The sequence below is a fragment of the Vidua macroura genome, chromosome 22 (genome assembly GCF_024509145.1).
Source record: "Vidua macroura isolate BioBank_ID:100142 chromosome 22, ASM2450914v1, whole genome shotgun sequence".
NCBI classification, from domain to species: domain Eukaryota; kingdom Metazoa; phylum Chordata; class Aves; order Passeriformes; family Viduidae; genus Vidua; species Vidua macroura.
Window position 1 is genome coordinate 4,314,233 of NC_071592.1, and position 13,789 is coordinate 4,328,021.

Sequence of the window (13,789 nt, forward strand, 5' to 3'; positions counted from 1 at the left end):
AGCTTTGGGACACGCCTGTGTGCCGGCTGTGCTGCCGCCAGCCCCCGGCTGGGAGCAGAATGCCGGTGTCGCTGCGGGCAGACATTGCTCGAGGCACCTTGCCTGGCCCTGGCAGCTTGGCTCTGCCATCCCCAGATGGGCGAGTGTGTCACTGGCCTGGCACCACCGGCTGCAACCACGACGTGGGGCTCAGCCAGCCCCAAACCGGGACAGGGCCCACAGAGGGATGGGGTGTCCCCTGTGGTGATGTTCTGGGGGGTTGCTCTGGTGTCAGGATGGGGGTGTCCCCTGCAATGATGCTCTGGGGGCTGCTCCAGTTTGGGATGGGGTGGCCCCTGCAGTGATCTCTGAGGGGCTTTTCTGGTGTCAGGATGGGGTGGCCCCTGCAGTGATAATTTGGGGGCTGCTCTGGTGTGGGGATGAGGTGTCCCCTGTGGCCACACTCTGGGGGCTGCACCAGTTTGGGATGGTTTGTTCCCCGCAGTGGTGCTCTGGGGTCTGCACCAGTTTGGGATGGTTTGTTCCCCACAGTGATGCTCTGGGGGCTGCTCCAGTGTTGGGGACATGGTGCCAACGCTGTGCTCTCCCACAGGCCGGGCCAGCCTGCACGACAAAGCCTCCCTGCGCATTGAGCAGGTGCGCTCCGAGGACCAGGGCTGGTACGAGTGCAAAGTGCTCATGCTGGACCAGCAGTACGACACCTTCCACAACGGCAGCTGGGTCCACCTCACGGTCAATGGTGAGCGGGGCGGGGGCTCGGCATCCCTGCGGTGCCAAAATGGGATTTCTGGTGGATGCTGGGCCTCAATGGCATCTGTGCCTGGCAGACACGCGAGCCTGAAGCCATCCAGGCTGGCTGATCCAGCCAGGGTGTGACTTCAAAAGGGACAAAGTTTTATTAGGGATTCCTCAGTTTAATTACGCAGAGCTTGTTTAAAGGAGAGACATCAAGAACCGGGGCTGGGAATGAATCTCCTCTCAACAAACAGATCAGAAAATCAAATCTTTGTTTTCTTGAAATTCAGATTTACTCAAATTACTTTTTCATTTTATTAAGGCTGTATATTAAACTAATTAACAAATTGTCATTCTCTGCATCAGGAGAGAGATCTTTATTTTTAGCCTAGCAGCAGGGTTGTGCCTCTCTTGCTGCAGTGGGGTGGCTGGAGAGATGTGGCCACTGGCAGCTCCTCGCTGGTCTTGCCTTGACCTTGTGCAATTAATTTAACCTTTGGGGGGATGGCTGTGCTGTGGCACAGAGCAGAGCCACCTAATTGAGCCCAATTAGTGAGTGGGAGCTTTGCAAGCAGGGCCGTGCAGGCCACCAGCCCCATCCCTGCCTGCTGCTTCCTGCTTTCCCCCAGCCTGCTAATGAGCTCCGAGGGCTTGGGAAGGAGGGCAGGAGGAGGAGGATGGTGGTGCCTGGCTCACCTCTGCCACGTGCACGGATCCTGCAAATGCCAGCCGGAGGGGCTGGAAAATGGCCCCAGATGCCCTGTCCCTCCCCTTGGCAAAATGGGCCAGTTTTGGGGCTTTTATGCAGCACGGGGTGTGCAGGGGCTTAATAACAACATAATAACCATAATCCTCCCAGCCCGAGGAATTGCTTTCAGGGTGAGGGCTGTGGCTTTCCCCCAGCGCATTACAACGCTTAATTTTCTTAGGGGGAAAATAAAAATCATTTGGGGAGAAACAAAATATAATTCCTTTTCTTTTTTTTTTTTTTTTCCCAAGCAGATTAAATTGCCAACCTGTCTTCCTCTAAAGTGGGCTTTAACAACCGCGGGTAATTAGGGGCGGGCTGTAATCTTGCCAGCCTCTTTCATCAGGAAGGAGCCTTTCGATCTGCACTGCGGTGTTTTCCTATGTTTTGACAATAGCGAGTTAATGTGCAGCGGGGTGGGGGGAGGACGTGGTGCTGCTGGGGAGGAGAAGGAACAGGGCTGGGGTGCGACGTGGCACCTCTTGGTCCGTGTCCCCAGGGACACCGCTGTCCGAGCAGCCCCATTTGCCTTTGGGGTGGTCCCAGCCCTGCCGTGGGGATGTGCGGAGTGTCCCCTGTGTGCAGGCAGCAGCTTCCCCTCTGTCCCCGTGTGCCCCCAGACCAGAGTGGCCAGGGGTGACCCGGTGGTCTCCTGTGCCCCCAGCTCCCCCCACGTTCACGGAGACCCCGCCGCAGTACGTAGAGGCGAAGGAGGGCAGCAGCGTCACCCTGACCTGCATGGCGTTTGGGAACCCCAAGCCCATCGTCACCTGGCTCAGAGAGGGAGACCTTTTGGGTGCCAATGGCAAGTACCAGGTAGGTGGGGGAGGGCTGCCGCGGGGACTCCTGGGCTGGGAGCTGGCAGGGACGGTATTGACAGGACCACGGTGGCGGCAGCTCCGCCGCGCCTGGAGCCAGCCGAGCTTTCTCAGCACTTCTCCTTGGTGAGATGCCCATTTTCCCCCACCCCATCCCTACTGAGCAGCAGCCTGTAACGCTGCCAGCCCTTGGGTGCAGGCTGGAGACCCTCCAAGTGCTTGGGACAGCCCTGCTCCTGCACCTGACCTGCTCCCTGCAGACTCAGCCCAGGGGCCAAGACCCTGGAGATGGGGTGGGGTAGTGTTCCCCCGGGCAGGGACGGATGCAGCAGGGCTGGAGTAGGGCAGGGTTGAGCAGGGAGGATTTCCCCTCCTCCCCTCCCCTTCAGGACCCTTTTTGCATCCCAGAGGCTCCCAGGCAGAGATTCCCCCCTGAGCTGTAATTGGTAAATCAGGCATTGGAATCAGCGCAGGCACTAATGAGAGTAATTAGGAATCATTTGTTACTAATTGAAATAGAAGGATGAGGCAGAATGAGATGGGGGGGGAAGCCTGGCTGGGAGGCCTCCCTGTGCATGGGGGTGCTGCTGCCCCAAAGGTGACAGTCCCTTGTCCATCCTTCTGCCGTGTCCCCAGGGGGAATCCATCTGCTCCTCTTCCAGCTAAGAGGTGGCCCCATAGGGAGGACAGTGGCCAAGCTGGGGTCTCCCCCTCATCCCCCAGTGATGGAGCAGGTCCTTGGGGGGGCAGGGAATGCTCCAGCAAGGCTCCTTGTGAAGCTCCAATGGTGCCGGGGTGCTTGGCAGGAGTGGTTTGGAGCCTGCTGCCTGCCAGTCACTTCTGGGAGATGAATGCGCTGGGATGGTTATTTATTTATTTCATGATTTTTTTTTTCCCTTCCCCTTGGCGTCGAGCAGAAAGGCGTGTGTTGGTTTATTAATATCCCACGTCTTGCAGAGCGGGGAAACCCGTCTCTCATCCGGCCCTAAAAGCGCTGGCAGCTCTCTGCCGTGGGAAGCAGGGAGGGTCTTTCCCCGTCCCCCTGGGGGTCCCTGCCCACACTCCAGGGCCTTCCCTTGTTCCCAGGTGAGCGACGGGAGCCTCACGGTGCTCTCGGTCAGCCGGGAGGACAGAGGTGCCTACACCTGCCGGGCCTACAGCATCCAGGGCGAGGCTGTGCACACCACGCGCCTGCTCGTCCAAGGTGAGACCTTCCCGCTCCTCAGCATCCCCTGGGAAGCCACGATGGGGGGGATTCCACGGGCCACAGGGCTGTGGTGTCACCCTGGGGCGACCCCCCAGGCCTCTGTGCCTGGCACGGTGCTGGCTGCCCCATGGCTCTGCATCCGGTTTGTAGGATGGAGGAATCTGCTTAATTGGGGCACAGTGGTGGCCGTGCTGATGAGCAGCCAGGCCCTGATGGCAGCTCGGTTTTGTTTGGGAAACGGGGAAAAGATTGAGGCTGTCATGAAGCGCCTCGTCAGACAGCGGTGATGCATGACAGGCCTCCTGCTCCTTGCTCCCTCTCTTATTAGATAAATCTTTAATTAGGTCAACAGCTACCAGCAGAGAGAGGAGCACGGGGTGTCCTCTGCTCTGCTTTTGTGACAGTGGTGAGCTGCTGGCTCCTGGCAGTCTGTTCCCCCTGGATTTTTCCTGTGGGTGATACTATCCTCCAGAAGTGCTGGGGATGAAGGGAGGTGTGTCCTTGTGTGCCCCGGGAGAAGCACCATGGGCGTGGATCCCCTCCTCAAAACTGTAGAGATTAGGGACAGGGCTGGGAATAACAGGGTCACTGTGGTTCTCAGTCAGCCCAGAGATTAGGGACAGGGCTGGGAATAACAGGGTCACTGTGGTTCTCAGAGGATGGGAGCCAGCCCTGCCCCAGAGCCATCCAGCAGCTCCCAGCCAAAACGCTGTGATGGAGCTGAACCTGAGCAAGCTTTGTGGGGACAGCTGTAGTGGTGGGAGTGACACCTTCCTCTTCCCCCCTCCAGGACCTCCCTTTATCGTTTCCCCTCCGGAGAACATCACAGTCAACATCTCCCAGGATGCGCTGTTCACCTGCCAGGCCGAGGCGTATCCCGGGAACCTCACCTACCTGTGGTACTGGGAGGAGGAGAACGTCTACTTCAAGAAGTGAGTTTATAGCTGGTGGGGCAGCGTGTTCTCCTCCTCCTGCTGCTCCTGGGTTGTACTGGGAGCTGGGATTGTCTTGGGTTTTGCCCCTGGCTCTCCTTGTGATCCTCCTCTCCTCTTCTCCTGCAGTGACTTGAAGCTGAGGGTGCGGATCCTGATCGACGGGACGCTGATTATTTTCCGTGTCAAACCAGAGGATGCTGGAAAATACACCTGTATCCCCAGCAACAGCCTGGGCCGCTCGCCATCAGCCTCTGCCTACCTGACAGTGCAGTGTGAGTGCGGGGATGGGGCTGGGATTGGTAACACCTGGCTCCCAGGCAGCCCCAGAGGCTCTCTTGTCCTGGTGTGACACTGGGAGAATCAGGCTGATGTGACAGCAGCCTTTGGATGAACACGGAATCATCCTCAGCAAAAAAGCTTAAGAGCATCTCCCACGTGGGTGTGGGAGACAAGAAAACAAATGGTCTGAGCAGCCTGAGTGACACTGCTCAGCAGGGACCGGTGTCCACCTGGGCTACAAGTGTTTTTTAATTAGGCAAGCATCATCCCATGGCTGCTCCCTGGCTGTCCTCACCCTGCTGGGGTGAGGTGAGGGCTCTCAGTGCCAAGGTGTATTTTTTGGTGTTCATTTCGGGGGCTTATTCCTGTGAATGGCGGGGCCGTTCTGCGAGCTCGGTGTGTCACATTTTTCAGGCGGTAAGTGATCTAAACAAGTGGAGGAGAAAGGGCTGTAGCAGGAGCGTACTTCCCACGCTCGCTCGTTCTCCTGGAATCCCCGGGCGGTAATGGGTAGTGTGCCACCGGCATCCTGTGGCATTCCACAGTAATGGCCTCAATTGCCGCCGCTCCAATTGCAATATTGCTCGGCTAGGAAAGACTTTGGCGTTTTTATTTCATAATGAAAGACAGGCCTGAGCAAAGTGGGCTCTCAGCGTGGATTTTCCATGGCTGCCTTAGAGCTGCTGCTGCCTTTAGACCTGGTGCTGGTTAGTGGGGAGCTTCTGAGAGAAGGGCTGGCAGGTGCCTGTGGGGATGGATGAAGGGGCAGAGCAGGCAGGGGGACTGTGTGAGTAGTGCTGTGCCCAGGCACAGGCGGGATTTGGGGCTTGGATGTTCCCAGCTGGGTGACTCTTGGGAAAGCCTGTGGCCTCAGGCCATTAAATCTGCCCTGCCGCTAATCCAGGGCCGCTTGTCAGGGCTGATAGTTGTTAAAAATAGCTCTAATGGCAGGGAGAACAGGCTCGGACAATCTGCTGCTCAGCCAGGCTTCGGAACAAGGAAGGGTGCTCGGCTTTTGGTGCCACAAACCCTTTTCCTCCTGAGCAAACCTCATACACACGGGGGTGATGCCTCCGGAGGGGGACTCCCATCCTCCAAAAGCAGATGGGGACACAGCTCTGGGTCATTAGTGGGCCGGGCTGGCCCCTGGCCAGTGACCTAGTAGTGAAAGGCTCGATCCCATTACCCTCTCCCGCACTGCTGGAGTCCTTGATTACATTTCCTAAGAGGTGGAGTTAAGCAGAGGGGGGTAAAGCCTGCTCCATATGTGGCACTGGGCAATCTGGGTTATGGTGCCACTGCCGGGGGCATGCGGTTTTGGGGAGTGGTTGGGGTGATGTGCTGGGAGCAGAGCTCCCAAATTCTGCTGGTTTTGCCCCAAGGAAACAATAATCTTCCATCTTCCATCCCTTCCTATTAAGGACCTTAATGTTTACCCCTCACTTTGCATCAGCAGTGCACCCCAAAACCCCCACCCCAAAACCCTTGCATTTATCCCTTAATGCAGAGTAAGCCCCATCAGGATTTTCCCATAACCTCGTGTTGCTGGTGTCTAGACGAGATTGTAGAAATACTCTTCTTATTAAAAATAACATTTTTTTAAAAAGCTTCTTATTAAAGAAAGTCTAGATTCTCTTCAACCCACTCGCACTTAATTAAAAAGCTCTTAGAAGTGCTGTTAATGACACATTCTAGACTGGAGGATTGCGAGACACCTCTCTGTGTGGGTGGTGCAGCGTGGAGGGGGGGTTAGATATGTATTTTAAGGTATTTGCATCTTGGAAAGGGTGAGGTGGATGCTGTTCAACATGACCCAGCCTCAATGAGGCACGAGTACAAGCAGATATGGGAGGTAAAGGACTCGTGGCAGCCTGGACACAGATCTCTTTTCCTATCTGGGTGTGTTTTAAGGCCTTTTAAGTAGTTTTGATTGCTTGTATGTAAAAACAGGCTGTGTCTTTTTACATACAGGCTGTGTGTGCTTGTATGTAAAAACAGGTGTTCATCACACCTGGCACATGCTGTGCTGTAATGGAGCAGCGCAGGCTTCAGCAGGATGCAAGTTGGTGTGGAATTGGGAGCAGGCATATCTCCCATTTCTTCTTAAATGCAATCTTTAATGAGCCCCAGGTAGGAACACCCTGGACATGAGCAAAGCCTCCCAGAAATGCCAGGTATTCCAGAGGATTTATGTTTAGCAAACCTGGCTTAACAGCCTGTGGGAGCCAGGGTGGTGCTGCGTTTGGAATTCATTACAAAAGTGAGGCAGATCCTCTGAAGCCAGGCTGGGAGGAGAGATGGGCTCTCTCCCCATGCTAACGTGGTGCTGCTGCCCTCCCAGATCCTGCCCGCGTGGTGAACATGCCCCCCATCATCTATGTTCCCATCGGGATCCACGGGTACATCCGCTGCCCGGTGGAGGCGGAGCCCCCGGTCACGCTGGTCAAGTGGAACAAGGACGGGCGTCCCCTGCGAATCGAGAAGGTAACAAAGCCCCCGGGGAGGGGAGAGGGGGGCACAGAGGGGTTTGGATCCTCATGTCCTTGGCAAACACCAGTGAGCACCACCAGGCACCCTGTGGGTCCCTTTCTGTTGGGAGAGAAGAATCTCATGAATGGAATGGTGCTGCTTTTCCTTATCAGCTGTGGGCAGAGATAATTCCAGTTCTTGTATGGAGCCCACAGTGCCTGTGGACGTTCTGTGTCTCCCACATCTGATGCCTTCTTCCCCCTAAAGTCACCTCCTGATGGCCCTGTTTTATTTTCCCAATGGCAACTGGTGGTTAAAAGACCCTTTTAACAAATCTACATCTTCCCCTAATCATGGTTTGACAATCAGAGCAAGGATATCAGCCATTAAATATTTAAAGAAAACGCTCAATATTTTAAATTTTTTTGCTTAAATATTAACGATTTGAAGTTTTAATTCCATTTAAAGCTGTTGCTGCTGTGGCCTCCTGGTCCTTGGTGCCCTCAGCTCTCCAGGTGGAGATGTCTTGCTAACTCCAGAACAAGTTTTATTTAGTGTTAAAATCTTTTGGGCTACATGAAGGAGCCTGGCTGTGTTTGGACGGGCTGATGTTGCCCAAGTTTCCTCTCTCTACTGTTGAGGAGCTGCTTTTGATGTTGGCAGTGGGATTGGGCATTTCCCAGAGATGTGACAGCACCCTGGGCATGGGTGGGGGCTTGGCTGAGGGGGAAATGAGGAGCTGTGGTGGGTGGTGGATGCATGAGCTCCCTGGTTCTCCCTGCTGCAGTATTCTGGCTGGAACCTGCTGGAAGACGGGTCGATCCGGATCGAGGAGGCCACTGAAGATGCTCTCGGCACTTACACCTGTGTGCCTTATAACGCCCTGGGTACGATGGGCCAGTCTCCCCCTGCCCGACTGGTACTGAAGGTAACTCTTCTGCCAAAATCCCATGGGTTTGCTGGGAGCAGTGTCCTCCTGTGCCAGGAGCAGCTCCCGGGGCTGTGTGGGGAAGAGCAGAGGCTCCAGGGTGAGGGTGTGTCTGTGCTGTGGTTGGAGAAGTGCTTCCCACCAGCACAGGCAAACCCCCGGGGCACCCTGTCTGGTGTAGCTGGAAATATCCTGCCAGAGCAGCAGCACGGGTTTTGACACTGGACTGGGGTAGTTTGAGGAAACATCTCCCTGGAATGTCTCCTTTGCCAACAAAACACTTAGCCCTGCTGGCCCGGGCTTGGGTTCAGGAGGATTTTAATAAATTGATGATTTGAGCTCCACGTGCTCCGGCTGCGTGCGGCGCCTGGGGCGCGCTGAGCTCCCAGTGCAGTTCCCGGTGCAGCTGGGGTGGGAGCTGCTGCCTCTTCCCTCCCTGAACACGGAGTCCTGTGCCTGGGAGGGAGCCGTGGTGATTCATGGTGTCTCGCCGGGGTTCAGATGATAACGCTTTGTGTACCAGACACACACATCCGCCGGGGCGGCTGCCGGGGCGAGGAAATCAGGGTGATGGCTGATGTGATGTGGGTGGGTTTCTTCCTGTTTCAAGGAGGTAAAAAGCAAGATGCTGCTCAGCCTGAAGAAGAGAAGTTGTGTAGAATTGTCACAACAGCCTTCCTGTGTCTAAGGGGGCCTGCAAGGAAGCTGGAGAGAGAATCTTTGTCAGGAACTGTAGGGATGGTACAAGGGGTAATGTGATCAAACAGAAGGAGGCAAAATTTAGGTTAGAAATTAGGAGAAAGCTCTTCTCTGTGAGGGTGGTGAGGCCCTGGCACAGGTTGCCCAGAGAAGCTGGGGCTGCCCCATCCCTGGAACTGTCCAAAGCCAGGTTGGAGCAATCTGTGATAGTGGAATGTGTCCCTGCCCATGGCAGAGAGTGGAATGGGATGAGCTCTAACGTACCTTCCAGCCCAAACCATTCTGTGATTCCATGTTTCTATGCTCCAGTGCGGTGGCTCTTTGGAGAGAATCTCCCTCCAAGTGTGTAATTTGGTGTGCATCGAGGCTCCTTAGCACATGTTCTTCACACAATTTTACTTGCAATGCCTCAAGCTTACCCAGAATGGGGACTGGGTTGGTCTGGCAAAGTCTTGGTTTTGGTGATGGGGGTTTGGACAGGCTGACACTCCTTGTTTTCCCTTGTTTGGCTGCAGGACCCCCCCTATTTCACGGTGCTACCAGGCTGGGAGTACAGACAGGAGGCAGGGAGGGAGCTGTTGATTCCTTGCGCTGCTGCCGGAGACCCCTTTCCCATCATCGCCTGGAGAAAGGTACCCGGCCTGCCAGACAAATCTGCAGTGCCTTTGGCTTTTGGTGAATTTTGCAGACAGAGAAGCCACACTCTGTCCCGGTAAGAACAAACTGCAGGTACAGCTGCTTCGCTTTGGGCTGAGCCACTGCCGTCCTGTCCCGCAGGTGGGTGGGGGAAGCCCGGCTTGTGGCCGCCGAGTAATCCTGGGAAACCGACACGGCAGCATCCACAAAGCTGAAACACTGCCCCCGCCCCGGCCCCCTCCTCTGCCTCGCCAGCACTGCCCACAGGGCACCCTCCTCCTTGCCTGGCTCCCAGGTGGTCACCAGCAGGACATGGCAGTCGTGGCAATGCTGTTCTCGCAGCACACACCTCCTGTGGAGGGAGGGGATGTGTCACCACAGCACATCCAGGGGTCTCTTGGCTCTGGACCAGTCAGCACCTGCTTTACTGCCCCAAGACTTCAAAGGCCCTGGGAAGAAACTGTTTTAATGATCCTGAACTGGATATAAAGACTTCAAGATGTCCCTTGTCATAGAGCGGGGTGTGGTGGCACAGCCTGGGAGCAGTGAGGGCTTTGCAGTCCTCCTGCAGCCTTCCCCTTGCTTGCCACCTTTACTGCTCCCATAGGAAAGCCACTGCGCAGGAGACCTCCTGGGCTCTTTGTTGTGCTGTCAGGAACTTCTCTCCAAGCCTTTCACGCCCTTCTTAGGGCTCTTGAGAGTGATCTGGGTCCCTCTGTCAGGGAGGGACTCCCAGTGGAAGCATCCCCAATCCTTGTGTCTTGAGCTGCTGCATCTCTGGGTCCCTTTTAGGAGCACGAGGAGGACCATGACTTGTATGTCACATTGCAAGTGACCTGCCTAAAGCTTGTTGGCTGTTTAGTCTTTTTCTCCATCTTATTTTTCTTTCCATGCCCTCACCACTTTCAGCCAGGTTTCTTTCCAATCCCACTTGTGTCTTCTGCTGGTCCTCCTCATTTTGTGGTTCTGGCTTATCTCCTCCAACTCCAGTCAAGGCTGGCTTGGGCTGAGCTCAGTTTGCCAGTGGCAGAAGCCAACTTCCTCCCTCCCCATCAGCCCGCCAGTGCTGACCAGTCTCTTGAAGAACTCCTTGCCTTGCACTGGTAACCCGACGTGTCTGTGGGCTCCTCTGCTTCTCCTTTTTTGCGTCAACATGTGGGTCCTGGTGTTGATCAGCAGAATCCCTCACATGAAGAACAGCTGAAGAGGACTCAGGACAACGTGGAATTTGCACAACTTTGGCTGATGGACATAGATGAGTTGTTACAAGATCCATCTTTCCACTCGGCTTGAGAGATTCCAGGCACCTCCACGCACGCCATCCTCCCACATCCCCATGGGGCCCTCGCTGCCCAGACCTCTGATGTGAAGGGTCCAGCCTCTCATCTGCTGCTAACTGAGGCTGAGGGGCAGTTTGGGCATCTCCTGGGGCAGCCTATGCCTTCCCCATCCCGGGAGGGGGTTTGCTGGGACGGCCAGTGCCCCTCCTTGCAGCAGTTTCAGCTTTGGATGCCGGAGGTTGAGCCCCGGCGCGGGGCTCGGTGTCCGTGCGAGTGCCGTGGGGTTTCCCGCTTGTGTGTGAGTGCTGAGCAGCAGCCTCCTGACGCATGCCTCTCGCGTTGCCCCCCAGGTCCTCTCGGAAACGGGGGAACCGTCTGCCTTGCCACGACCGGAGAGACCAGATCCCCTGCCGGTGGCCGGCGGTGTCCCCTGGGCCGCGCAGGTAGCTTAGTGACCCCGCCGCCGCCTCGCCCTGCCCCACAACCCGCTGCTGAGTCGTGTTTTTTCTCTCTTTGCCTGGCCCCCCACCCCGCTCCTTGCCCAAGGTAGGGAAGCCCAGCAGGAGCAAGCACAACACGCTGCCCGGCGGGACCCTGCAGATCCGCTCCCTCGGCAAGGACGACCACGGCGAGTGGGAGTGCGTCGCCACCAACATCGTCGCAAGCATTACTGCCAGCACCCACCTGACCGTCGTAGGTACGGGCAGGGGGGGAAGGGGCCTGGGGAGAGCCCCCCAGGCAAGGCAGGAGATGGGACTGCTCCCCACAAGGAGAACTGTGGTGACAGAACAAGGGGGAGTGGCTTTAAACTGAGAGACAGGGGGTTTAGATGGGATATGGGGAAGAAATTCCTCCCTTTGAGGGTGATGAGGCCCTGGCACAGAAGCTGTGGCTGCCCTATATCTGGAAGTGTTCAAGGTCATGTTGAACAGGGCTTGGAGCAGCCTGGTCTACTGGAAGGTGTCCCTGACCATGTCAGGAGGGAGTAGATGTCCCTTCAAGTTCCTTCCAATCCAAACCACTCTGTGATTCTAAGAGCAATGTCTCCTTTAAATGTTATTTCCTGGTGGAGTTGCCTTTCTCTGTGCTGTTGTTTTGACCACCTGTCCTGCTGCCATTTCCAGCAGAAATGGCCTTGGCCATTGGCTGGGTGCAAGAGGAGTCCCCTTGGACCATGGCTTGGGAGAAGAGCCCTTCCAGCCCTAGTGCTGCTCCCCCTAAGCTGTCCCCTGTCTCTGCAGGGACAAGCCCTCACGCCCCGACCAGCGTGCACGTCGTGGCCGCCATGACCTCAGCCAACGTCTCCTGGGAGCCCGGCTATGACGGTGGATACGAGCAGACTTTCTCAGTTTGGTACGGCCCTCTGTGAGTCATCCTGGCATGCTTTGCTCTCTGCTTCTTTTCCTTCCTAGCCGACCCGAGCTTCGAGCAGCGGGGGGGAGGAGGGTGGGGAGGGTGGTGTGCCCAGCTCTGCCTGTGGGGCTTACAGGGCTGAGCTCCCTCGGGGCTCCTCGGAGAGATGGGTGGTGGTGGTGCTGGGATTGTGTAGTTCCCATATTTCCTCTCCCTTCTGTGCTGGCCTCTGCCTCTGTCTGCCCCAGCAGGTTTTACTCTGCTTGTGGTACATGGGAGATGCTTTGCATTCGTGTAGCTGTGCCTCTGGCATCTAATTTCAAGATAAACTGTTTATGAGGCTTAACAGCCAGGGAGAGGATGGAAAATTCAACCTTTAGAGAGTGTGTCCTGGAAGAGCTGTGACTAAGCAGAAATGTTCTCTCCTTGCTCTGTGGCTCCCTGGAGGTGGTTAAATCCCAGCTGAGATCATGACCAGCCACTGTGAGATCCTGGCACTGGGGCTTTGCTCCCATAGCTCCTGTGCTCCCCAGCACCCAGGTGCATCCCACCTTCCTGCAGCAGGGCCAGGCTCAGCCCTTTGCCTTTCCCCTGGGGCAGGGGAAGGAGAAATGTAGGTGCAGCAAGGCTGGGGGTTTCTTTGGGCTCTGCTGTTGTCATCTTCTTCTAAAGAATCATCCTTGGAAACATGGAGGGGGTGATGTGTTCCCTTTCCAGCCTTGGGCTGGCATTCTCCAGCCTTTCCTCTCTCTCTCTCATTCTTTCCTTGCCTTAATTTGCCCTGATGGAGGCTGCTGATAGAGAGGAGAGAGGGAGACGCTGCCTGTAATGATTTCTGCTCTGCTCCAGCCTGGGGCTGGGCTGTCTGTCTGGAGATGGAAAGAAAGAATGGATTGAACAGAGAGGGGGAAAATGAGGGAGCAAGCTGAGCAGTGCAGACCTTGCTTTGATGAAAATGTCCTTGGGAAGGAGTGGTTAAACCTCTCTGCTCTGGCTGCATCAGCAGCTGCTACTGCTCTTGCTCTGCAACCTACTCTCGGATTCCTGCCTCCTTGTGGCTCTTCCAGACTCCACAGGGAGAGAGCAGCCAGCAGGGAAGGGTGCTTGCACCAAGCTTGCATTAAGGAATTCATAGGGAGCTGTGGGGACTTTGTACACGGAGGCAGTGACCTGTCTTGCCCTGACCCTAGGGTGTGATCCCTGGGGGATGTGCTGTTCCCTGGGCCCAGGGATCTGGGACACAGCTGGCTCATGTAGTGCCATCCAGAGTGCCATCGTGTGCTTCCCTCCCTGCTGTGGCTGCGGGATGCTCAAGCAAAACATGGCTCCATTTTCTCTGGATTCGTGCTCTCCTCCCGCATCTGCCGTTGCTGAGGCTGGAAATGCAAACCCCGCTCCCCAGGAGTGGCCAGGGCCAGCACAGCATTCCAGCTCCCTCAGCAAGGGGGTTCTCCCAGTTCAGTGCTGCATTTACCCCCTGCCTTCCCCACCCTCAGCCCCTCTCTTGTGTGTCCCTGCCCGCAGCAGTGCTGGGAAGGAGGAATGTGAGGGCAGTGGGATTAAACACTGCAGGGACCTGCCCAGGAGAGGGGCTGCCCTGCTGCCCTCCTGCCTCTGCCACGGTGGTGAGGGATCCTGGGATCTGCAGTCCAGCTGGAGCTGCAGTGATCCAGAGGCTTTCCCTGGGTTTGGCAGAGGCACA

At 56.2% G+C, this 13,789-nt stretch overlaps 1 protein-coding gene across 4 annotated transcripts in view; it reads left to right on the top strand.

The window, feature by feature from the left end:
• The window catches only part of IGSF9B (immunoglobulin superfamily member 9B), a 39,483-nt gene that overhangs the window by 8,642 nt on the left and 17,052 nt on the right, over positions 1–13,789 (top strand). For 3 of the 4 annotated variants that reach the window (XR_008440369.1, XM_053997014.1, XM_053997016.1), the window contains exons 3-13: positions 593–739; positions 2,148–2,299; positions 3,388–3,505; positions 4,299–4,440; positions 4,570–4,715; positions 7,064–7,206; positions 7,979–8,119; positions 9,334–9,450; positions 11,085–11,177; positions 11,281–11,431; positions 11,976–12,099. Coding sequence is in view for 3 of the 4 variants with exons in the window: in XM_053997014.1 (XP_053852989.1) it covers positions 593–739; positions 2,148–2,299; positions 3,388–3,505; positions 4,299–4,440; positions 4,570–4,715; positions 7,064–7,206; positions 7,979–8,119; positions 9,334–9,450; positions 11,085–11,177; positions 11,281–11,431; positions 11,976–12,099 (1,474 nt within the window). In the remaining variant the exon portion in view is untranslated. The remainder of the gene's footprint in view (positions 1–592; positions 740–2,147; positions 2,300–3,387; positions 3,506–4,298; positions 4,441–4,569; positions 4,716–7,063; positions 7,207–7,978; positions 8,120–9,333; positions 9,451–11,084; positions 11,178–11,280; positions 11,432–11,975; positions 12,100–13,789) is intronic. The other variant, XM_053997015.1, reaches the window with a different exon arrangement.